Source organism: Staurois parvus, unplaced genomic scaffold (assembly GCF_062004578.1).
Source record: "Staurois parvus isolate SC_StPar_1 unplaced genomic scaffold, SC_StPar_1.0 ptg000194l, whole genome shotgun sequence".
NCBI classification, from domain to species: domain Eukaryota; kingdom Metazoa; phylum Chordata; class Amphibia; order Anura; family Ranidae; genus Staurois; species Staurois parvus.
Window position 1 is genome coordinate 8463 of NW_028317990.1, and position 24864 is coordinate 33326.

At 41.1% G+C, this 24864-nt stretch overlaps 1 protein-coding gene across 1 annotated transcript in view; it reads left to right on the top strand.

Annotated features, from left to right (window-relative positions):
* Positions 1 to 3414: 3414 nt before the first annotated feature.
* Positions 3415 to 24864, top strand: part of LOC149461722 (GTPase-activating protein and VPS9 domain-containing protein 1-like) — a gene marked incomplete at its 5' end in the record, with an annotated part of 40831 nt that continues 19381 nt past the window's right edge. Inside the window, 11 exons of the mRNA XM_089677871.1 lie at positions 3415 to 3555; positions 3675 to 3809; positions 3905 to 4024; positions 7163 to 7246; positions 8948 to 9309; positions 9476 to 9563; positions 16608 to 16685; positions 16776 to 16898; positions 17332 to 17494; positions 21185 to 21294; positions 24351 to 24510. Coding sequence (XP_089533997.1) covers positions 3415 to 3555; positions 3675 to 3809; positions 3905 to 4024; positions 7163 to 7246; positions 8948 to 9309; positions 9476 to 9563; positions 16608 to 16685; positions 16776 to 16898; positions 17332 to 17494; positions 21185 to 21294; positions 24351 to 24510 — 1564 coding nt within the window. The remainder of the gene's footprint in view (positions 3556 to 3674; positions 3810 to 3904; positions 4025 to 7162; positions 7247 to 8947; positions 9310 to 9475; positions 9564 to 16607; positions 16686 to 16775; positions 16899 to 17331; positions 17495 to 21184; positions 21295 to 24350; positions 24511 to 24864) is intronic.

A 24864-nucleotide genomic window follows, 5' to 3' on the forward strand; every position in this document is an offset into this window, starting at 1 on the left:
AGTTAATTTAAATGCTGCTTAAATGAGGACGTGTTAAGTCCTTGGCTTTTGACCTAGACGGAGTATGATTGCACAGTGACGTCACAGCAGGAGTTCTTGGTGGGGATTATCTGAGGTTACTGGCACTGGTGAACAGATTTGATGTTTCCTGGAGGAAGTACTGCTTATATACTGTAGGAATGTATGCTAATTGTCAGCTTCTGTTCTGGTTTCCCATGTTTTATGAAGACCCTCTGGCTCACTGATGTTTCGTTTTATTGTAGGTGCATGTAGGATTCTAATAAGAGCTACAATGAAGTTTCTTTAGTTCAAAATGTACCAATTTGTGTAAAGTTATATTACAATTAAAATTGGCAAATATATGTTATGGGTATGTATTGTTAGGTAGTCCTAAAGGACTTCTTTAACCACTTGCCTACCCGGCATTTTTTGCCCCCCTTCCTGCCCAGGCACATTTTCAGCTTTCAGAGCTGTCGCACTTTGACAGTTGCGCGGTCATTCAACATTGTACCGAAACAAAATTTTTAGCATTTTTTTTTGAGACAGAGCTTTCTTTTGGAGGTATTTAATCACCACTGGAGTTTGAATTTTTTGCTAAACAAACTAAAAAAAGACTGAAAAATTTGAAAAAAAAATTAAATGTTTTTTGTTTAGTTTCTGTTATAAAATTTTGTAAATAAGTAATTTTTCTCCTTCACTAATGTACGCTAATGAGGCTGCAGTGATGGGCACTGATAGGCTGCACCGATGGGGAGGCAGTGATGGGCATTGACAGGCATCACTGTTAGGCGGCACTGAGGGGCAGCTATGATGGGCACTGATGTGTGGCATTGATGTGCACTGGTGTAGCATTAATGTGCACTGGTAGGCACTGACGTGTGGCATTGATGTGCACTGGTAGGCACTGACGTGTGGCATTGATGTGCACTGGTAGGCACTGACGTGTGGCATTGATGGGCATTGACAGGTGGCACTGATGGGGCTACATTGATCATCAGGGCACTAATCCATTAGTGGCCTGATGATCAGTGTAGATGTCCTCTCTGAGGAATACCGATTACTGGCTCTCCTCTCCTCACGCACTGTCAGGGCAAGGAGAGGACTGCTGATAACCGGCATTTCCTATTTACATGTGATCAGCTGTGATTGGACACAGCTGATCACATGACAGAGCCAATGTCATCGACTCTTTACTCACACAGTGCACCACCGATCGCCGTACATGCTGGGGGTGCACATGCTCAGAGTGGGAGGACGACCTATGACATCCTCCCAGAACGAGAGACCCGCCACCCGCCCGTCATTTCCTTATATGGCGGGCGGGAGGCGGTTAAGTGAGCATAAAATTGGCCATACATGAATCGGTTGTATTTGATTGGCCAACTGGCTATTTAAAATAAAAAAAAGTGTGAATGGGGGAATCCGTTCACAAGTGAGGTGGATGGAGGAATCCTCCCCATTGCACTATTGTATTCTAACAGCAGGAACTCCTTACTTTCAGAATACACTGATCTGCACTTCAGCCGATTTGGCTACAAGCACTGATCAAATGAAAATCTGCCAACAGTCCCTTTCAAGAGGAGTCGATCATTAGATAGACTCCTCTGAAATGGCAATAGCCGTAGATGGATCGAAATTCAGACAGTCCTTTCTGAACTGGCCGAATTTCAGTCTGGCTATGGCTAGCTTAAGAGTTTGCTTTAGTAATTTCAGATGTTGCAAATACTATTTACAGAATGTTTTGTTACTATTGGTACAAGAGTGGTTCTGTATTATCAGAAATGTTCCTCTGTTGAGCACTTCTAACCCAGCAGCTGGTACAAATAGGTTATTAGGAAGTTAGTTTGGTCATCAGAAAGGGCGCTACCAGATGACCAGCCCTTAAAGCAGAACTACCGTATTTTCCGGCGTATAAGGCGACTGGGTGTATAAGACGACCCCCTAATTTTCCAGTTAGGAAAATTCAGTCCAGGTTTTGGGCTATACTCGCCGTATAAGACTACCCCCCTTCCAAAGGCAACACCATTTAAAAACATCAGAATAAATACAAAGCCTGCTCGGATTGGCTGAGGTTGTGACATCTCTCTGACTCAGCCAATCCGAGCAGGCTTTGCATTCATTAGTAGAATACATCACTCGCCGTGATTGGCCCAGTGTATACTGTATGTAGCAGCAGCTACCGTACATACACGCATCCAGCGGGCTGATTACAGTAGGAACGTACCGGCACATTTTGAAACCGCTTGGCTCAGCTCAGTATACTGTATATACCGCACATCCAGCGGGCTGACAGATTAATCTGTCATAGGGACATTTGATTGAGCCAGCTTGGCTCAGCACGGTATACTGTGTGTACAGTATTACCACCCATCCAGCCAGCTTGACCCAAACAAACTCAAGTTTCACATTGTATACCCCGCGTATAAGACGAACCCCAATTTTTGGGGTATATTTTTAAGTAGGAAAAGTAGTCTTATACGCCAGAAAATACTGTAAATGTATAATATAAAAAATTGTGAATAGGCAGGAATTTCTCTTTCCTGTCTCTTCTGCAACAAAGTACACTTACTGCCGATTCGCATTCCTCTGCATAGTGTATACTGAGCTTCACTTGCTGTTTACATCTGGCACACTGCAACTGAACCAGTATGACTGCACTCCTACGCAAGTGCAGTACTGACGTCATCCCGTGCTAATAGAACGGCTGAAGACTGCCAGCGGAAAGAACCCAGAGAAAAGATGCCATTCAGGGATTTTGTGGGGATTGTACTTTTTAATTTTTTTTTTTTTTTTGTTTTTTGTTTTTTTTGTGGCTTTAGTTTCACTTTAAAAATACACTTAAAGTGGAAATAAATTGCAATTGATTTGAAAAAGTTGAGCCTCCAGGAGGTTGTGAAGTATGCAGGGTGTATTTGCACATTATGGCAGACCTCTCTAAGAAAGCAATCACCAACAGACTTTTCTTTTTTTCTTTTTTTTTTTTTCGGGAATTTTTTTTTTTCTTTTCTTACATTGGTGACAGCTGCTTCTTCTATTGATGCAGGGTAACCCTGAACACTACATTGCTGAAGTATATGTAAACCCTAATAATGAATTTATTTGCTCCCTTTTGATCTGTTAAAGCGGCATTTGGTTAAAATTGTTTTGTTATATAGGTTTGATCCTGTCAGAAATCCAGTGCTGTACTGTTCCTTGTGCAGTGTTATCAACTCTTCCTGGTTCTTCTCTGTACTACTGAACACATTCCCTGTTTTACGGAGATGAGAAGGGGGTGTACTCCTATTGTCTTAACACAGTACCTTGAGTTAGCATTGTCACCCTTAGACAGGAAGTGTGTTTACTGGCAGGATCAGTAAAAATGGCAATGCTGGTCCTAAGTTGCTCTGATCCTATGTGTTTTCATTGTCTTTTTAGGTGCAGCTGCAGAGAATATGCTTGGCAGTCTGCTTTGTCTGCCTGGCTCTGGCTCTTTACTGCTTGACCCATGCACAGGCTCCACAATTTCAGAAACTACCAGTGAAGCATGGAGTGTAGAGGTGCTTCCCAGTGATTCTGGTGAGTTGCAATACCAAGCTGTCCTTTTTAATGTTTGTTGCATGTGTGCCTTGTTTATTGACCTACAGCCGTTCATTAAGAGCAGCAACACCTTGATGACATAAGCCATTTTTTCTTAGAAGCACCAGACTTGAAGCAGGAAGAGAGACTCCAAGAACTGGAAAGCTGTTCTGGGTTGGGTAGTACATCAGATGACACAGAGGTGAGAGAGGTCAGCTCAAGGCCCAGCACCCCAGGACTGAGTGTCGTGTCAGGTATTCTAGTTCTGCTTTATTTTCTTTGACCTCTTTCTCTTCAACATCAGACTTTCATGTGACTTCAGAAACCAAACCACCTGTCTTTATTCCAGGAATCAGTGCTACGTCAGAGGACATACCCAACAAGACTGAAGACGTACGTTCGGAATGTAGTTCTGACTTTGGAGGAAAGGATTCAGTAACCAGTCCTGAAGTAGAGGACTGTGTTCATAGTAAGTAGTTTGGTAGAGACATCTGTGAATATAGCAGCGAGTTTCTCAAAGTAAAATTCCAGGCAAACATCTAAATGCAGAATTGAAATACATTTATATATTTTTTTTTAATCATTTAAATTTTGGGCAGCCCCGTACTTATGATACACTCTAAGTCCCGGTTCGCACTTATGCAAATCTGATTCGGTTGTGATGCATTCCAGAATGCATGCATTTGCATGTCAAGTGAAAAAACTTGGTTTCCTATGAAGGCTGCTGGGATTCTGGTGTGGTTCAGAAAGGGGTCTTTTGCATGTTCAGTGCGGTGCGATTTTAAGCTCTATGGCCTGTGAGAATTGAATCTGACAAGCAAGAATCACACTGCAAAATTGCACTGCACTGGCTCTCCAAATTGCATGTAAAATCACACCACATCAGTGTAAACCCCGGCTAATAGTAAGATCCCTCTTCTGCTTCCTGGTTGGCTTGCCTGCCTCCTAGGTCCGCTCACAAGGCGGGTTTCTGATTAACTGTCCATACTAGAAGACAAATTGCACAATCACAAGATTACGCAAAGGTATGCAAAATCATACATTCCTTCAGTAGGTACCACTTCATTCAGACTGGTGCTGACACCTGTCCTTTGAGCAGGCTTCCTTTGTTTTTGCCCTTGCATCCACCCCTGCATGTGGGCAGCCTGTAGAGATAGATGCAGGCACAGGCTTTCTTTGTTATTGCTGGGTGCCAGCAATCTATAAAGGTGGATGCAGAGGTACACAGCTGCATGTAGCCAAATGTCAAAATTCGACATACAGGCAGGAGCCGAAGGCAGACCGTGTGCATTTGGATCGGTGTACGTGCTTCTGCCTGTTTGTCAGATTTTGCCCATGCAACCTCTGCATCAACCTCTATTGGCTGCCTGCACACATCAATAACAAAGGAAGTCTGTGTCTGCGTCCACCTTTATAGGCTGCCCACACGCAGCCTGGGGAAGATGCAGCTGCAATAACAAAGGTAGCCTGCTCTCAGGCCAAGTGTCAGCTCCTGTCTGAACAAAGCCTTACCTGCTAAAGGCAACAGTATTTCTTCATAATGCAAAGGATGCCTACACTCAGGAAGGGTGGCAGTGCCCATCTGAATGAACCCTAAAGCAGTAAACCTGTATAGATATCAAATGTGCATTTAGCTGTTTGACGTTACTGTAGCACTTCAGCTTAAATTAAAAAGCTGCTGAAATTACTAAATACATCCCAATAGTTTACTAATATGTAAATGTTCATTTTTGAAGATCCCGACGCCCCACAGATTACACTGTATGTTACCAATACCCTGGTAACATCTCCTCTCATAGGGATTGCTTTCTAAATGAATAATAGAATTGCAAAGGTTGCCGCTTGAGATTCAAAAGGTTGTGTAAAGATGCTCTTGTTTAAACTTGAGGTCAGCCCTATGTTTTTTATGGATTACAGTCCCACGTCATTTTATATCCTCCAAGAAGTTAAAGCACATTAGCTGATGTGGTTATATGCTATTAATGCTATTCTTGCAGGGTATTGGATTGTTGAGGTACCAATACGCTGGGCAGAACTTTGGTCTGATGAGGTGGTCTTAGATTTAAATTAAGCTGATCTCTACGTTTTGGGGGAATGGTGACATTTGAGTGCAGTCATCCTTTCTGACAAGTGGCATTAAATACATGACTTCCAAAATGTGGATCTCCTAAATGGAAGAATATCCAATGTATAACATTATAGCAATATTTTGACTGACTGGAACATACTCTTCTTGGGTAGTGGCCTGCTCATGAAAGCAAGTAACATGAATAAATACCACTGTAACAGTCAGATAATGCTGAAGGCCTTCATTTTGCAGCAGTGTTAGATGAAACAAACTTTGTAGATCAGCCTTTTTAACCCAGCGGCACCCTTGAAATAATTTTCAGGATTCGGGGAACCCCTTCTAAAACCAATGAATTGGAGGTCAGTGAGAAAAATGTCTTACACTGGTGATCATTGGGAATAATGCAGCCTTGACAGTGGTGGTTAGAATGCAATGCTACAAAGAGCTAAAATGATCATTGGCTTCATGCAGCTGGCTCTGCCAAGTGGAAATATACAAGAACTATGAAATAGGTGATCAATCAGCCACAACTTAAGAAACCTTGTATGAGAATGCCCAATGTAAATGATCATTTCAATTGAGCTATTCATCTCAGGAAACTTTGCAGGCCAAAATTACTGAAAAGCCCTAACACTTGCTGGGCAGTGAAAGGGAGCACCATTATGTGTGAGGCTTCTCACCCCCAGCAAGTATAGGAATCTCCTTACACCACCTAGGGTCCCCTTATAAGTCTGACCTTAGAAAGCAAATTGTTTTTGTAGGTTGCACGTTTTTATTCAGCAGCATTATCTGACACTGCTTATGAAGGTCAGAACTGAATAGGAAGTATTAATGGATTCTTTAAAAAAAAAAACAAAAGTTTTAGTCCTATTATAGTAGTGACACACACGTAGTATTGATCTTTGCATATAAGTACTCAAGTTAATCCAGGCATGCAAAAATCAGTCATCCCAAGAATAGCATAATACTCCTAACATGCAATTGGTTGACCTCTGTAAAGGTTGTGTAGTCTATGGAACAATGACACAAAGTACTCTCCCTTCCTTGTGGTCTTGTTACCATTCTATTGCCAGTTACAGTTGCTACTTAATAGCATCTAGGCTAAGGGCTTGACGGTCATGGAAAACCATGTATGTAATAATCTAAAAGTGTGTGTGTGTGGTTGTTTTTATGTTCAGGGCTAGAAATGTTCTACGTTTTAGAAAACTTAGAATGCTCTGCAAATGTTTTCTTATGGGTACACCCTATACTAAATGTTTGTTTGGGGGGTCAAATGTAAGTAATTAGAGGCTTAAAAATTAGTAATTAAAACAATGTAAAATGAAAAGTCAAAACAGATTCCTTTTTAGATGAATGTAATTTAAAAAACTGCTTTGGTTGCAGTAGTAACCTTCTGCAAACTACTATACTTTAATACTCTTGTACTAAACTACTATTATTTTACTTCTTTATTTTTATTCTGCATTTTAGCCTCTCAACAAAGTGCACCCGAAGACCCCATTCAAAAAAAGACAAGTAATATGCCTTGTTTATTTACAGGCGTACATCACATCACCTCTCCACCAACCCAAACGGAGTCCTTGTTAGCCATGTTTGACCCATTGGCTCCAGCATCTAGTGAAGGTAATTCTTTGTAATATTTTGTCCTCATGTACATATTTAAAAAAAATGTGAGAGGATGGAATAATATCTAATGTGAACCTCCAATTTATAGGAGAGCTCCCAAACAATATTGGTTGATATAGAGATTTCCCAGCAACACTTGCCAGCCTGCAAAGCAACCAATTTGGCCCTGTCTAACAATTTGCATTAAAAACAGAGGGTTTTGTTTGCACACATTAGCAAATACATGTGTAAGCCACAGTCCTGTGTGCTTGTTCTGCAGGCTTGCTGGTAGGTGTTGCTGGGAAATCCTTTGTGGTGGGCATTGCATGTGCACCTTACTGCTAAGGCTGGTTATAGGTAGGGACGGTTGCCATTTTTTGTGTAGTTGGCTAATTTGGATACAGGGACGTATTGTATTTTGGTATAGCTGGGTGTCACCTGCGTCCCTGTACGTTTGAGGGATGGGCTCCTCCAGAAACACCTGCCCTTAACCTATCCATTTATTTATGTGCTCCTACTATGGAGGCTTTGAAAATTTTAGTTGGGTCCACAGTATACAGAGGACCCTTGACACTGGACTGTGGCGTATGCATGTATTTGCAAATGTGTGCAAAAACCCTGTTTTTAATGCATAGTGTTAGACAGGGCCAGATTGGTTGCTTTGCAGGCTGGCTGGTAAGTTTTGCTGGGAAATCCTTTGTTTGTGATATGCATTGCCCTTCCATGTGCATCTTACTGTGAAGGCTAGTCATAGGTTGGGACGGTTGCCATTTTTTGTATAGGTACATCAAGCCAGTCTGCAATACTGATTAGGGCCAGGCAGGAGCAGAGACATTGAGCATTATTGCCAATGGCACAGTTGAGCTGGGCCATGCCATCTGTCAAAGATCAAAGTATATGAATCCATTTTGTAGAGAATTCACAAAAATGTCTACTATCACATCACAACCTAACCACACCTTAAAGATCATTTCTTCTACATCACTTCACACTATAAAAACAACACTTTCATGGGAATTTTATCAAGCATTCTTGAATCTGTTTCAATGCTTCAAAGACACACAAAAAAAAAAAACCACATCAAGAATGTGCCGTAAATGCCCTAGGCATTGCTCCATTCTTCATAATGAACACAGGTGTGTTTACAGGGCTGTAAATATGATTTAATTCACCTTGGCTTGAGTTTGCGGAAGAAAAGTTGCTTTTACAACATGAACATGTAATGTATCCAAACCAAAGAGAAAAAGATGTAATATAATGCATCTTATTAGTCCTTTTAGATATGGTGATTGAATTCTTGTGGTGTTTTTTTTTTATTTTTATTTTAATGTCGTTTGGTGATCCTGCCAGTAACACACTTCTTGTCCTCGGGTGACAACTTTTATTGGCTGTATCTGTAGATGAGCAGCATTGTCACCTTTTGGACAAGAAGTGTTAGGACTAGAGAATACCTCCCTCTCCAGAAGGTGGTCTGTAGTCCACAGAGCTGAACTTGGCTAGACTGAACAGACTGCTTGAGATAACGCTGAAGAGTGTTTGAATTTCTGGTATGATCAGTAATTATTTAGCACTTATCAAATGGATATAACAAAACACTTTGGTTGGTGTGTTTGATGGAGAGACAGCAAAATAAGAGAAGTTCATTATTAGGGTCTACATACTCATCCGTTTTTTTTTTGTTTTTTTTTTTTGTTTTTTTTTGTTTTTTTCCCTTTTCAGTGGTGCGGCCCAAAGTCCACTATGCTCGCCCCTCACATCCACCTCCAGATCCCCCCATTCTGGAAGGAACAACAGGAGGAAATGAGGCCCGGTTGCCTACATTTGGTTCCCATGTTTTTGTTCCCACGGACTCTGATGCTTATAGACAGAGACACTCTTGCCCAGAGAGACTGGTGCGTAGCCGCAGCTCAGACATTTCAACATCTATACGACGGCCAATGAGTGATCCTGGTTGGGCACGCCGAATAGGAAATGAAGATAGGGAGCTGCCACCTGGTGTAACAGGTCTAGGAGCAACAGGAGCCATCAATGCCTCACAGTCATCATCATCCTCGCCAAGCAAGGACTCCTCAAGAGGAGAGGTTTGTCACCATTTTTTTTTTTTTTTCATTTTCTATACAAATGATATCGCCAATAAAAAATAATTTTATCTGAGGGTGGATGGTATTCAAAGATGTGGAAGGCAAGCAATATTCATACCAGCACCACAATATACCTTGTAAAGTTTCTATAATTGTATATTTCCAGCCAGAAGAAAGGAAGGACAGTGATGATGAACGCTCAGACCGCAACAAACCATGGTGGAGGAAGCGCTTTGTGTCTGCAATGCCGAAAGGTACCGATGACGTTTGTATTAAAAATGATGCTCTCAAAAAAGAGCCCCATCAAACAAACACGATTTTAAAATGAATTACTTTAAAAAATGTTCTTCTAACATAACTACAAAACATGCCAGTTTACTACAAAATGTCATGCAAAAGCACAGGAAAAAATATTTTCATACCTAATCTTAACATCGATGGCCACGCCTCAACCTTTTAAGGCTTATATTCAGACGTGACCCCCTTCCCCACCAAACTTTACTCCGTCCATCCCGTTAATTGATGAAATGAATTAAAGTGAGTGAAAAGACCGCGTTGAAAGGGGTTGGTGAAAGGAAAAAGACAGAATTTGTCCAGATATGGGCTTGGTCAAGTTTACCTTAAAACTGAATTCAAGAAATTGAGCCACTTTGTAAAATGTGCAGGCATACTATGATTTATCTACCTAGGTGCATGCCACCTCCTGGACTTCTCTGTTATTTACATCCGACAGGTTTATGGCACTCCTGGAGGAGCCACTCAGGGCTCTGAGAGGGGAGAAGCACACACAGCAGCTCTGCCCGCCATCCCCTCTGCTGCCTATTCACAGGAGCCTTTGTATTTTGTGAATTAGTTCACATAATGTAAAAGCTTCTGTGACCAGGCATGAGGAGGGGATGGGCAGGCACAGCAGCTGCATGGACTGCTGCTGAAGTGGCTGAGACCAGAGGGTCCTGCTTTGGAGGAAGGAGGAGCAATCTTTTGGGAGCTCCATAAACCTATGAAATCTAAATGGTAGGGGACAAGCACTTTGTAAAAAGCGCAGGTATACAGTAGTTAAGACCAACAAAGTAGCTAAATTCTGGAGCTCTGATTTAATAGTATTATTATTATAATACAGGATTTATATAGTGCCAACAGTTTGCGCAGCGCTTTACAATATAACGGAAGACAATACAGCAACAATACAGTTCAATACAAGAGGGTTAGGAGGGCCCTGCTCCTTGGAGCTTACAATCTAAGATGGAGGGGCTAGTGGTGCAAAGGTAGTAACTGTGGAGGATGGACTGGTAGGAGGAGTAGAAGATTCCATTATTAGCTGAGGGCAGTATAGGCATCCCTGAAGAGAGAGGTTTTCAGAGAGCCTAAAAGTGAGCAGAGTAGACAATAGTCTAATAAATTGGGGTAGAGAATTCCAGAGGATGGGGGAAGCTCTGGAGAAGTCCTGGAGACGAGCATGGGAGGAGGAGACAAGGGAGCTAGAGAGCAGGAGGCCGTGCGAGGAGTGGAGAGGACGGTTTAGGTGATATTTGGAGACAAGATTGGTGATGTAATTTGGCTTTATATGGCTTTATATGTAATTGTTAATGTTTTGAATTTTATTAGTTGGGCAATGGGAAGCCAGTGGAGGGATTGGCAGAGAGGGATGGCAGATATGGTTAGCACTTCCGCCTGGCAATACTAGGGTCGTTGGTTCGAATCCCAACCACGGCACCACCTGCCTGGAGTTTGCATGTTCTCCCTGTGCCTGCGTGGGTTTCCTCCGGGTACTCCGGTTTCCTCCCACACTCCGGTTTCCTCCCACACTCCAAAGACATGCTGGTAGGTGAATTGGATCCTGTCTAAATTGTCCCTAGTATGTGTATGTATGAATGTGAGTTAGGGACCTTAGATTGTACGCCCCTTGAGGGTTAGGGACTGATTTGAATGTACAATATATATGTAAAGTGCTGCGTAAATTGACGGTGCTATATAAGTACCTGAAATAAATAAATATGGAACGGTTAGTGAGGTGGATGAGTCTGGCAGCAGCATTCATGATAGACTGAAGAGGGAATAGCCTGCGATGAGGTAGACCAATGAGGAGGGAGTTACAATAGTCAAGACAAAAGATAACAAGGAAGTGAATAAGTTGCTTCGTAGTTTCCGAGGTTAAGAACGGGCATATCTTGGAGATGTTGTGGAGGTGAAGTCTACGAAATTTGGACAGCGATTGGATTTGGGGATGAAAGGACATATGGGAGTCTAGGATTACACCTAGTACCCTGGCATGAGGGGAGGGACTGATGGTTGTATTATTGATCTTGATGGGGAAGTTAGGGGAGGGGGCACGGGCTGGAGGGAATAGTATCAGCTCAGTTTTGGAAAGATTTAGTTTGAGGTAGTGGAATGACATCCATGCCGATATGTCACTTAGTAGGTTAGTAATGCGAGAGGAGACTGAAGGGATGAAGTGAGGAATAGAAAGATAGATTTGTGTGTCATCAGCATAGAGATGGTACTTAAAGCCATTGGAGTTTATCAAGTGACCAAGAGAGGAGGTATAGATGGAGAAGAGAAGGGGTCCAAGGACAGAACCTTGAGAAACCCCTACAGAAGAGGGAGTGGAGAGGAGGAGCCAGAGCTATAGGTAATGCTGAAGGAGCGCTGCAATAGGTAGGAGTAGAACCAGGAGAGAGCAGAGTCTCAGAGGCCAAGAGCGTGGATTTTTTTTTTTTTTTTTTTTTTTTTTTACATCGCCATAACTTCCTGTGGAGCTGTACAATGTATGTGTACAGGAAATAATTGGTACATAGATAATTACTGGAACTGCAATTATCTGCAGTAATATAGCAAAACATACAACAAAATGACTTGATAGTGTCCTGCTTGCACTCTAGAGCAATAAGGTATTGAAATGTATAGGAGATATATATATATATATATATATATATATATATATATATATATATATATATATATATATATATATATATATATATATATATAGGAGTAAAATATGACAACATTTTGTGAATTTTCAAATGGTGAAAAAGCAGATCAGTAACTGAAGAGAATATTTATGACCTGGTCTTATGCTCCAAGGCTGTGTTTCAAGGCTTGTTACTAAATTACTCTTGGAATGGAGTTATTCTGAGCAGGGTATTTAAAGTACGGTTTGTGTTAATGTGTGTGTATATATGTGTGAATATAACTGGTTACTAACATTTTATAGGTAAAGTTGATCCAGGGAATATCCGATTGCCTCTCTGGGGATCAGGAAGGACTTTTTTCCCCTGCTGGAGCAAATTGGATCATGCTTTTGCTGGGTTTTTTGCCTTCCTCTGGATCAACTGTGGGTATAGGATTATAACTTTTTTTTTTTTGGTTGAACTGGGTGGACTTTTGTCTTTTTTCAGCCAGACTAACTATGTAACTGCGTGTGTATGCCTGTGTATGTGTACAGTGTATAATTATTTGATTCCCTGCAGATTCTGTAAGTTTGCCCACTTACAAAGTAATGAAGGGTCTATAACTTTTATCATAGGTGTATTCTAAATTTATAGAAACTGAATATCAACCAAAAATCCAGAAAAAACATGATACAAATGTTATAAATTGAGTTGCAGTTCAGTGCGAAAAATAAGTATTTGATCCCCTACCAACCAACAATAATTCTGGCTCCCACAGACTGGCTATGTACTCATGTGGTACACAGATTAGTATTGTCAATTTAAGAAGGTGCTCCTAATGACAACTTATGTGTATAAAAGATACCTGTCTACAGAATCTTTCTTCCATTCAAACCACATCACCCTGGTAAAGAGCTGTCAAAGGATGTCGGGGACAAGATTGTAGACCTACACAAGGCTGGAATGGGCTACAAGACCATCAGCAAGACGATTGGTGAGGAGACCTCGGTCTGGAGCTCTATGAAAGATTTTTCCTCATGGGGTAAGGATGATTATGAGAAAAGTGAGGGATCAGCCCAGAAATACACAGGGGGAACTTGTGAATTATCTCAAGGCAGTTCGGATCACAGTCACCTAACAAACCATTGGTAACACAATATGCTGCCATGGATTGAAATCCTGCAGTGCCCACAAGGTCCCCCTCAAGAAGGCACATGTACGGGCCGTCTGAAGTTTGCCAATCAACATCTAAATGATTCAGAGAAGGATTGAGGGAAAGTGCTGTGGTTCGATGAGACCAAAATTGAGCTCTTTGGCATTAACTCGACTCTTCATGTTTGAAGGAAGAAAAATGCTGACTGACCCTAAAGAACACCATTCCTATGGTCAAGGTGGAAACATTATGCTTTGGGGTTGTTGCTCTGCTAAAGGTACAGGCTGACTTTGCCGCATTGAGGGGCCAATGGACCAGGCAATGTATTGTAAAATGTTGGAGAACCTTCTTTTCTCAGCCAGAACACTGAAGATGGGTCTTTCAGCATGACAGTGACCAAAAAATACCACCAAGACAGCAAAGGAGTGGCTCAGGAAGAAGCATATTAAGGTCATGGAGTGGCCTAGCCAGTCTCCAGACCTTAATCCTATAGAAAATGTATGGAGGGAGCTGAAACTTCGAGTTGCCAAGCGATAGACAAGAAAACTCAAGTATTTAGAGAAGATCTATAAAGAACAGTGGACCAAAATCACTCCTAAGATGTGTGCAAACCTGGTAACCAAATACAAGAATCGTCTCACCAACAAGGGTTTCTCCACCAGGTACTAAGTCATATTTGCTTGGTGACAAATGCGTATTTTACTCACTGAACTGCAACGCAATTTATAATTGTATCGTGTTTTTTCTGGATTTTTGGTTGATATTCTGTCTCTATCATTTAAAGTACACCTATGATAAAAATTATAGGCCCTTTATTTTCTTTCGTGTGTGTGTATACAGTTGGGTCCATATATATTTGGACACAGGTACAATTTTAGATTATTTCAGGTATTTACCAAAGCATATTCAAGCTATAGTTATATAATGGATATGGGCTGAAAGTGCGCACACTCAGGTTTAATTTGAGGGTATGTAAATCCAAATTGGAGGAAGGGTTTTGAAATTACAGCTCTTTAAGAGTAGCCATCTCCCCTTTAACATGGGACCAAAAGTAATTGGACAATTGAATCAAAAGCTGTTTCATGGCCATGTGTGGGCTACTCATTCGTTATTTCTTCAGCAATTGAGCAGGTAAAAGGTCTGGAGTTGATTCTAAGTGTAGTATTTGCAATTGGAATCTATTGCTGTGAACCTACATCATGCTTTCAAAGGAGCTGTCCATGCAAGTGAAACAGGCCATTGTAAGGCTTAAGCGAAACAAATCCATCAGAGAGATAGCAGCAACATTAGGAGTGGCCAAAACAACAGTTTGGTACATTCTGAGGAAAGAAGAATGCATTGGTGAGCTCAGCAACGTAAAAAGGCATGGACATCCATGGAAGACAACAGTGGTGGATGATCGCAGGATCTGCTCTATGGTAAAGAAAAACCCATTCACCACATCCAGACAAGTGAAGGACACCCTCCAGGAGGTGGGCGTATCATTGTCAAAGTTTTCTATCAAAAGAAGATTTCATGAGAGCAAATACAGAGGGTTCACCACAAGGTGCAAACCATTCATAAGCCTGAATAATAGAAAAGCCAGATTAGACTTTGCCAAAAAACATCTAAAAAAAGCCAGACCATTTCTGGAAAAGCATTCTTTGGATGGATGAAGCTAAGATTAATCTGTACCAGAATGACGGGAAGAAAAAGCGTGGAGAAGGCTTGGAACAGCTCATGATCCAAAGCACACAACGTAATCTGTAAAAAGTGGATGCAGTGTGATGGAATGGGCATGCATGGCTTCCAGTGGCACTGGGTCATTGGTGTTTATTGATGTGACAGAAGACAGAAGCAGCTTTTAGAGATATACTTTCAGCCAACTGCAGCAAAGTTGATTGGATGGCGCTTCACAGTACACATGGACAGTGATCCAAAACACACTGCAAAAGCAACCCAGGAACTTTTGAAGGAAAAGAAGTGGAATATTCTGCAATGGCTGAGTCAATCACCTGATCTCAACCCATTTGAGCATGCATTCACACTTGCTGAAGGCATAACTAAAGGCAGAAAGACCCACAAACAAAGAACAATTGAAGACAGCCACAGTTCGAGCCTGGCAAACCCTCAGAAAGGAGGAAAACCCAGTCTTTTGGTAATGTCCATGGGTTCCAGACTTCAGGCAGTCATTTCCAGTAAAGGATTCTCAAGAAAATATTAAAAATGGAACATTTTATTTATGATTATATTCAATTGTCCAATTACATTTGAGCCACTGAAAATGGAGGGACTGTGTATAAAAATAGTTGCAGTTCCTAAAATTTGTGCATGATATTTATTTTCAACCCCTTGAATTAAAGCTGAAAGTCTGCACTTCAAATTCATTTGGATTGTTGCGTTTTAATTTATTCTGTGGCATACAGAACCAAAAGTATAAAAATTGTGCCTGTGTCCAAATACTGTCTATATCAGGCATGTCCAAAGTCCGGCCTGCGGGCCATTTACAGCCCGGGGGTCGGTTTAATACGGCCCTCCAACAGCCCTCCCTGCTCTGTGTAATGTGGCCCTCCCACAGCCCTCCCTTCTATGGCAGACAGTCTTCTGCTTGAGAGCAGAGGGCAGTGCGCATGCCTGACTGCGGCGCGTTCTCCCTGGTCTGTGTAAATGCGGCTGTCGCACGGCCCTCCCTTCTGTGGCAGACAGTCTTCTGCTTGAGAGCAGTGCGCATGTGTGACTGCACCGCGCTGGGAGCGACAGAGGGCGGTGACGTCAGGGCCAGGCTTCTAGCGTGAAGTGTGTTTCTCTTCCCCTCCCGGCTGCCGAGCAGAGACTTCAGCTCCAGCTACCTTTTTCACCCTTCACATTAGTGCAGGTAAGTTTTTTTTAAATTTATTTTCAATACATTGTGAAAACTCAGCTGTCAGTTGATCTTAATGTTATGAAATGAAAAGTATGTCGTTTGCAATTAACTTGGCATAAAATAATTTATTTGCATTTAATTGTAATGGTTCAAAGAATGTTCGGAAAAATGTTCGGCCCTCCACCATGTTCACTTCATCCAATCTGGCCCTCTTTGAAAAAAGTTTGGACACCCCTGGTCTATATGGACCTAAAGCAATCGCGTCTTTACAAGGGCCTCTAGGTGGGCATGGTGACCGTGTCTCGTGGCCCAACTAAAAGAAATCTGGATTGATATATTATTGAACTGTCACCACTTTCTCCATTAAGACAAATAACAGAAAATGTTAATGTTGATGTTTTCTCTTTTTTAGCTCCTATCCCATTCAGGAAAAAGGAAAAACAAGAAAAGGAGAAGGAGGACCTGGGGCCTGACAGATACTCCATGCCAGGTGCAGATTTAGTATCTTCATCTGTTCAGTTTTTATCGTCAATATTGGAGTCCTGTTAATAGTTAATGAATAATGACTTTTGCCTTTCAGAAGATGCAGCGTCGAGGCTGGGTCCACATTCTCAAGCTGCAGAGGACATTCTCAATAAGTACAGGAATGCTATCAAAAGAACAAGCCCAAATGATGGAGCTGCTGTATCTTACGAGGGAGCAGGTAAAATACATGCATAAATATGGTTTCTTCCTGCTTATCATAAGGATATAAAATAGTTTATATTCTATCAGCACATTGGGAACAGTATAACAGGTATAAGTCATTGGTTAAATAGTCCGTGTAGAGTTGCAAAAATGTGTTATGGTAATGCGTGCTTGTGGGGCTATTCATTTTAAGTAGAATCACAACACAGAAATAAGCACTGAATTAAAAAAAAAAAAAAAGTGCAGCTATGGTGTTTTAGGGTTTTTTTTAATTTCATTTTTTTGCACTCTAACCCTAAGGTGCATTGGCATCCTATTGTATAAAATAGTGTATTGCATATGGGTAGTAGTTTTTGTTGTCTCTGGAATAGCCCAAATTCTGTGCTGTGAAATTGATGGACATTTGGCTTGTTTTGGCTGCAGTTTGACTAGTGTATGCTTTGATGCAGACGTAGCAGTTGATGAAGAAAGTCTTCATGATTCTCCAAGGGAAGAAGCATTACAGAACATGACATCTGATGACCTCCCAGATTCTGCAAGCCAGACAGCTCATCCTCCTGACTCTGCCTTCTCTTATAGGCATGTACAAGCCTTTGATGTCTCTTCGGATAGGTGCTAATGCATTCTTTGAAATTCTTAGCCAGAATACTGTGTGAGGCTGACTGTTACATGTTGGGCATTTCTATAGTGATCCAAATGAAACTTGCAGTGCCGTTCTAAGCAGAGACAGAGATTGCCCCGCTGGTTGCAGTGAAGGGAGCTGGCGCCTGTGCACCATTCAAAGGTATAAGAGCATTATCAAAGGGAAGAAAAGGTGCTGCTCTGCTCACCAACCCAACGCACTAGTATGTAGATGAAGCGGGGGTATGGATTGACCGGCACTGGCTATAGCCACCTTCATCTACATACTAATGCACTGGGTTAGTGAGTGGTGCCTTATCTTCTCTTTTTGATAGGGCATTTATATAGTGTTCTTTTACAGGGCGTAGATCCTGCCAGCAAACACACTTCAGCTCTTGTAACCTTTACTAAATGCTAAATATTGAAGCTGCTACTTCCTGGCTTCTCCATCTAAAAATGTGCTTTGCCTGGCTGTCATGTTGTTCCAGTGTCTCTATACTTTGCATCACTGAAGTGAAAGTGTGCAAATCAAGAGTTTTAGCGTCAATCTGCATGCTCATTCTGGGTTAGTTACTGAAGCCACAGACTGCCAGGCAACAAGTATTCTGACTCAGAGGTCAGAAGTGGCAGCATAGATATTTCTCTCGGTACAGAAAATTTTCATTCAAACATATTTTAGGTTGTGTAAGTGAAAATGATATGCTGGATTTTTAGAGGCATGCTGAAGTCTTTTGTTGACTTGTAATGCCACCTTTGCCTGCTGTTTTGGAGGATATACAGCGGGTAAAATTAGTATTGAACACGTCGCCATTTTTCTCAGTAATATTTTTAAAGGTGCTATTGACATTAAATTTTCACCACATGTCGGTAACATCCCATGCAATCCATACATACAAAGACACCAAAACAAATTGGTTCACAAATTAAGTTATGTGTAATAGAATGGCACAGGGAATAAGTATTGAACACATGAAGAAAGGAAGGTGCAGAAAGGCATGGAAAGCCAAGACACCAGCTGAAATATATCAGCATTTAGAAAGCAATCCTGCCCCTTGCCAGTGCAAATTAATAGCTGGTTCATTCTCAACTGATGGCATATAAAAAGGTGTCTCATTACCAAGGTGTAACACAAGAAACCTCTCATGATGGGTAAAAGCAAAGGGCTCTCTCAAGACCTTCACAACCTTGTTGTTGCAAAACCATGACCTGTATGCACGCTCACCACGCAATACTTCATTGCCAAAGAAAAAAGCATGTTGAAGAAAAAGCATGTTGAAGCTTGTTTAAAGTTTGCTGCACAACATGTAGACAAGTCTATGAAATACTGAGAGAATCTAGTCTGGTCAGATGAGACCAAAATTGAACTCTTTGGATGCCACAATACACACCATGTTTTGGAGGTCAAATGGCACTGCACATCACCCCAAAAACACCATACCAACAGTGAAGTTTGGAGGTGGGAACATCATGGTGCGGGGATGTTTTTCAGCATACGCTACTGGCAAACATGTCATTGAAGGAAGGATGAATGGGAAAAAAGACATCCTTGTATAAAAATCTTCTGCCATCTACCAGGATGATGAAGATGAAACGAGGGTGGACATTTCAGCAAGACAATGATCCCAAACACAAAGCCATTTGGTTTCAAAGAAAGAAAATAAAGCTATTAGAATGGCCTAGCCAATCACCTGACTTGAATCCAATATAAAATCTATGTAATGAACTAAAGATCAGAGTTCATAGAAGAGGCCCACGGATCCTTCAAGATTTGTAGACTTTGTAGAAGAATGGGCCAAAATCACACCTGAGCAATGCATGCGACTAGTGTATCCATACAGGAGGCATCTTGAAGCTGTCATTACCAACAAAGGATTTTGTACAGTGTATTTAAATAAATTTAATTTAGCGTGTTCAATACTTTTTTCTTGTCATTCCATTTTATTACACATAACTTAATTTCAGAACTTTTTTGTTATGGTTTCTTTGTATGTATTAATTGCATGGGTTGTTAATGGCATGTGGTGATACTTTCAGGTCAATAGCACCTTTAGAAATATATTTCCTGAGAAAAATGGTGACTTGTTTTATGGCTGAACTGGATTGACTTTTGTCTTTTTTCAGCTAGACTATGTGTTCAGTACTTTTTTTTACCCACTGTATTTATTGAATGAGGAAGCAAAATGGGACAAGTATTTGTGCCTTTGACCTTTTTTGAGTTGGCAATGACTTCTAAGGATATTTATAGACTACAAGGCTTCGACAGATCAGATCCAGATAACTACAATGAAACCATGTTATTTTGGACTTATAATGAGAAGAACTAACATGCTGCAAAAGACAGTTCTACTTTATAAAGTTGGAGAGAGAGGATGGTGGTGACGAGCAATAAGGTGGCTAGATACAAAATATAAAAATGTCTTTGCCATTTTGGAGAAATGCTATCCATGTCAGGAGTTGACGGCACATATTACATTCGTTCAAATCATCAGTTTCATGTCAGGTTCTCTCTCTGAACCACAATCTAAAATCTACGGTCTTTCACCCAGATAGGTCATACTGTGCATGGTAGGGGATTTTGTACGCTTTCTGGAGATGGGTGCTGATGGTAATCATTTAGGATACTGTGCAGAATCCTGAGTAGCGTATCTCTGTTATATGAATAAGAAATACTAAAATTGTGGAGTAGTACAAGAAACAAATTTGCTCTTTCATTTAAGTAGCAGCTCATTGTTAAGGCGGCCATACATGGATCAAATCAATTATATGTTTCGATATCTTCATCTTCGGCATGCCCTTCAAACTCAATTTCTTGGTAGTTTCCCTATGGCGTCCCTGCTGGAGACACTAGAAGTGATTTATGGTGATGAACCTTGTAAACTGATTTTTACTTTTTATGATATATTGCTTTCTGCAGCTGCATCTCAATTAGCATACTCACATAAATCACATTGGGAAGAAGATACTGGTGTTCTTGTGGATGAGCCTGGGGCAAAATATTGGAGGCCTGTAAATGGGTATCCCCCAAGGTATTGGATCACCTTACACAATTATGTATTCACAGGACATACCTCACTCCGATACGCTTAGCTAAATTTTGCACGCCTCAGTGTATGGTGCCCTAAACACCTTATTGCTCCAGGCACATTTAGTCACGTAATCTGGCAATGTCCTCAAATCCAGGGCTTTTGGAAATGTTGTTACATTTCTCCACAACCACATGGTTTCTCTACTGCAACTAGACCCCATAGATGGATCAAATCTCAGCCAGTTCAGCAGGGACTAGCCAAGATTTGATCCATCTCTGGGCAGGCTGGTGGTACCCAAGTCGATACAGCCAGCCTGTCGGATTTTTTGCATGCGATTGCGGGTGACTATAGCCGCTAGCAGTAATCATTGTGCTCTGCTGGCCTGGACGGCTCCTTGCCAACAGAACACAAAAAGCACTGCTGGAATGATTCCATCTTTAACCCTGACTGTGGTGATGGGGGAACTGAGGTTGCAGGAGAGAAAATCGAATCATCTATGGCTTTGTCTTAATGTTTCTCTTATGTGCCACAAAGCTGAAGAGTTGCAGATCTGTGTAGAAGAAAGTTTCAGGTTGGTGCAATGTGTATGACACATTTTTACCATGCGTTATACAGCACAGACCCATATATTCATTAACATTTTGTTCTTTTATAGGGATGCAAAGAAGAAGTTGAGATTAGCATTGTGTTCTGCAGATTCAGTTGCTTTTCCAATGCTGTCCCACTCCACACGTAATGGTCTGCCGGATCATACTGACCCCGAAGGTAAATCAGCAGGTTTAAAATACTGTTGTAAGTCTGTGAAGGTTCTGATTTATCCAGGCCATGATATAGCTAGTATTAGTTATGTTCAACTTGTTCCACAATGTACAGAAGAAGGGGGTTGGATAAGCAATGAAATGCTTTCAACATTACAGAAAAAGTCCAGCTGAATGTGGACAACCTCTGCAAGCTGTAATAATTGTAGACCTAAGATGGCAACCAAGCATATGTGGGCACAATCCAGAAGCTTTTTTTTTTCCCCATCTTTGATTCATGAGCGCACACGCTTCTGTGTTGTGGTTGAACATGAAGAGTGTGTGTGAACACCCTCCACCCTCGGGTTTGCTTTAGGCCTGGTTTAGCATGGTTTCCTATGGGACATGTTCACATCTATGCTTTTTTTTTTTTTTTTTTTGAGCCGCTGCATTTTTGGAAAGGAAATTTTGTATTTTTGGTTCAATGGAGACGCTGCAGAAAACACATGTAGTGCGTTTATTATGTGTTTTTGATGCGTTTTTGACCTGCACAGTAGCATTGTTAATCTGGATGGAAGATGCACTAGCAGATTTAGATGCACTAAGAAATTGAAGTTAAGCGCCATCAAACATTTTATTGGCAGTTACGTCAAACAGTTTTTACCTTTTGGGATTAAGGCTTTACATAGGTAAAAGCTGATTATTGTAAGCTCCCCTGTCAGTAGTAAATGGTTTGTCTTAACCCTGCAACTGCTACATCTGCAGGACAGCTTGTTCTGTTGAAAAACAGCAGACTTACTGGAAAGATCACCAGGTGAAAATCAAGGAAAGAGCCTAAAAACAGCCATTTTTTCTAAGAATTGGTAAGCTGCAATATAATGTTTGCTTTTCGGTTTAATAACGCTCTAAGGCATCCAGGACACTTTAACTGAATAATTTAGTTTCTAAAGCACTGTATATGATAAACTTGTGGGGGTTTTTTTTTGTTTTTTTAATTAAATACTGTTTTCACATTTTCTTATCCTTTGTTGCATATCAGTAGTGCCACTCTACTACATCTTTTTTCCAGCCACTTTCTGGACAATTGTATGTTTTCCATTGGCTGTTGCATGTCATTCCTCATAGAAGGTTTCCTGATGGTGAACGGTTGAACATGCTTGTGCAGTGTGCATCAGCACAGCCTCTTGTCTCACATGGGAGAGTTTGTGAGAAGGTGACCACACAGGAGTACAATTGGGAGGTGGGGCAGAGTATTGCCACCTTGTAATATCAAGTGTCTGCACAATGATCTTTCATGGCCTAATCACCAGACTTTTTTTCTCAACGAAAGCTGCAGATTTAAATTTGACCTCCACAGACATGAAAGGCCTAATTTCTTCCCTTTATAGATCCTTGCTGGATAGCACCATTAGCAACCTACAGCTTCTTGGCAGGAAAGGGTGGGTCAAGGATATTGATGCATTAGGTGTGAAGAATTGGCAAGCTATTTTGGAACAGGTCCTTCTGGTGTCCATTTCATCAACAGTCTCAACTTTTTGTTATTCACAGGGTGCATAGAATGCCATACAAGTTACATCAATGGCACTGTAGAGAGAGCCTGTATTGTCCCAGATGTGGAGAATCCCCATCCTGGAAATGCCGCAAACTAGCACGCTGTTAGCACGGCATTCCAGACTCTTTTGCACAATGACTTGTTGACATGTATTGGATGATAAAATGTTTACACCTCAGGCCCAGACCTCTATCCCTAGGTTATTGTTCCTGGCCCGTAAGTGTATTTTGTTAAAATGGCTGACTCTGCTTTCTTCTGCATTTGGGGATTGGCGAACACAGATTAACTCTACCCTGCTTAACGAAAGACAAATCCTATTGCAATGAGGGTCCTCATTTAAGGAACCCACGGATGCAGATTCTGGGAGTGGCCCCTCTAGCATTAGTGTCCTTACAGATGCTACAGTGCTAACATTACCGATTTAATGAGATTGGTCATGGAACGACTGGTGCAAAGTATTGTTGAACATGGATGACTGAGTTGACTAATGGTTGGGCATGTTCAATGCGAGTTATTTTTAAGTGCAATAAACATAGCAGTTGCACTTTTCCCCTTATTTAAGTGGGTTACATCGTAGTTCACACCTAATTACTCCCACTTTTTGGGATATCAAGTTTTTTCGCATTTTTCTGAATATCTAGTTACATAGTTGCATAGTAAGTTTGGCTGAAAAAAGACAAAAAGTCCATCCAGTTCAACCATTAAAAAAAAAAGTTAGAATCCTATACCCACAGTTGATCCAGAGTAAGGCAAAAAAACCCAGCAAAGCATCATCCAATTTGCTCCTGCTGGGAAAAAAATTCCTTCCTGATCCCCCGAGAAGCAATCGGATATTCCCTGGTTCAACTTTACCTATAAATGTTAGTATCCAGTTATATTCTGTTTATCTCAGAAACAATCCAGGCCTTTTTTGAAGCAGTCCACTAAGTTGGCCAGAACCAACTCTTGAGGGAGTCTATTCCACATTTTCACAGCTCTCACTGTGAAGAAACGTTTCCGTGTTTGGAGATTACATTTCTTTTCCTCCAGACGTGAAGAGTGCCCCCTTGTCCTCTGTGATGACCTCACATTAGGTGAAACTTTATATGCCTGTACTGAGGGAATGTATGACTGCTACCATACATTGTGTTTTGATATGTTGTGTGTCCCTTTTTTAATTTTATTAATTTTTTTAAACTGTACAACTTTGAATAAAAAGTTATTTGGGGGGGATGAACTCCTGGAAAATCGCCAAACACACTGATCAAAAATGTTGAAATTGCAAAATACAAGGACTGTAGTGTAGCTGAACAGATACAGAACTGCACATTTTATGCAGTGGTGTGACATTGTATAACTATATTTTACGTTGGGAGACCTAACACTTTTACATATGTATAAATAGTTTTACTGCTGAGTTTGAATTGCCTTTTAATTTAAATTACTCTTAAACCTACAGTTGACTTTGGAAAAGCAGTTTATAGTCTATGGTGATTGCTTTTATTTTCTTGCATATGTAAGGATAACATTTTATGTTACTGTCTTTGACACAGACAATGAGATTGTTTGCTTCCTGAAAGTCCAGCTGGCTGAAGCCATAAACCTACAGGACAAGAACCTCATGGCTCAGATTCAGGAGACCATGCGCTGCGTAAGCCGCTTTGACAGTCGGACTTGCAGCAAGATCCTCACATCTATTGCAGAGGACTATAGGTATGGAAGATTAGTAATGATTTTGTAAAGGCTTTCTGCCCTGCATGTTGTCTCTCACATTCCACCTAAGATACTGTGGCCAGGAATTTAGGGCAGACCACCATTTGATTGGCTGGTAAAGTTTAATTTGTATTGACAAAAGAAGGGTCTTAGTTATCCGACTTTACTGAAAATAGAAGCTTTAGTAAGAAATTTTTTTTCTGCTGTGGTATTCATTTATCTGTTTTTCTTAATTGAGAGATCAAATATTCAGATACAACAGGGTTATATTGCTGCTTACAGGAGAGTTGGACACTGCAAACAAACTGCCAGGCAGCCAAGATAACTCCCACTCACGTCATGACTGCAGACTCA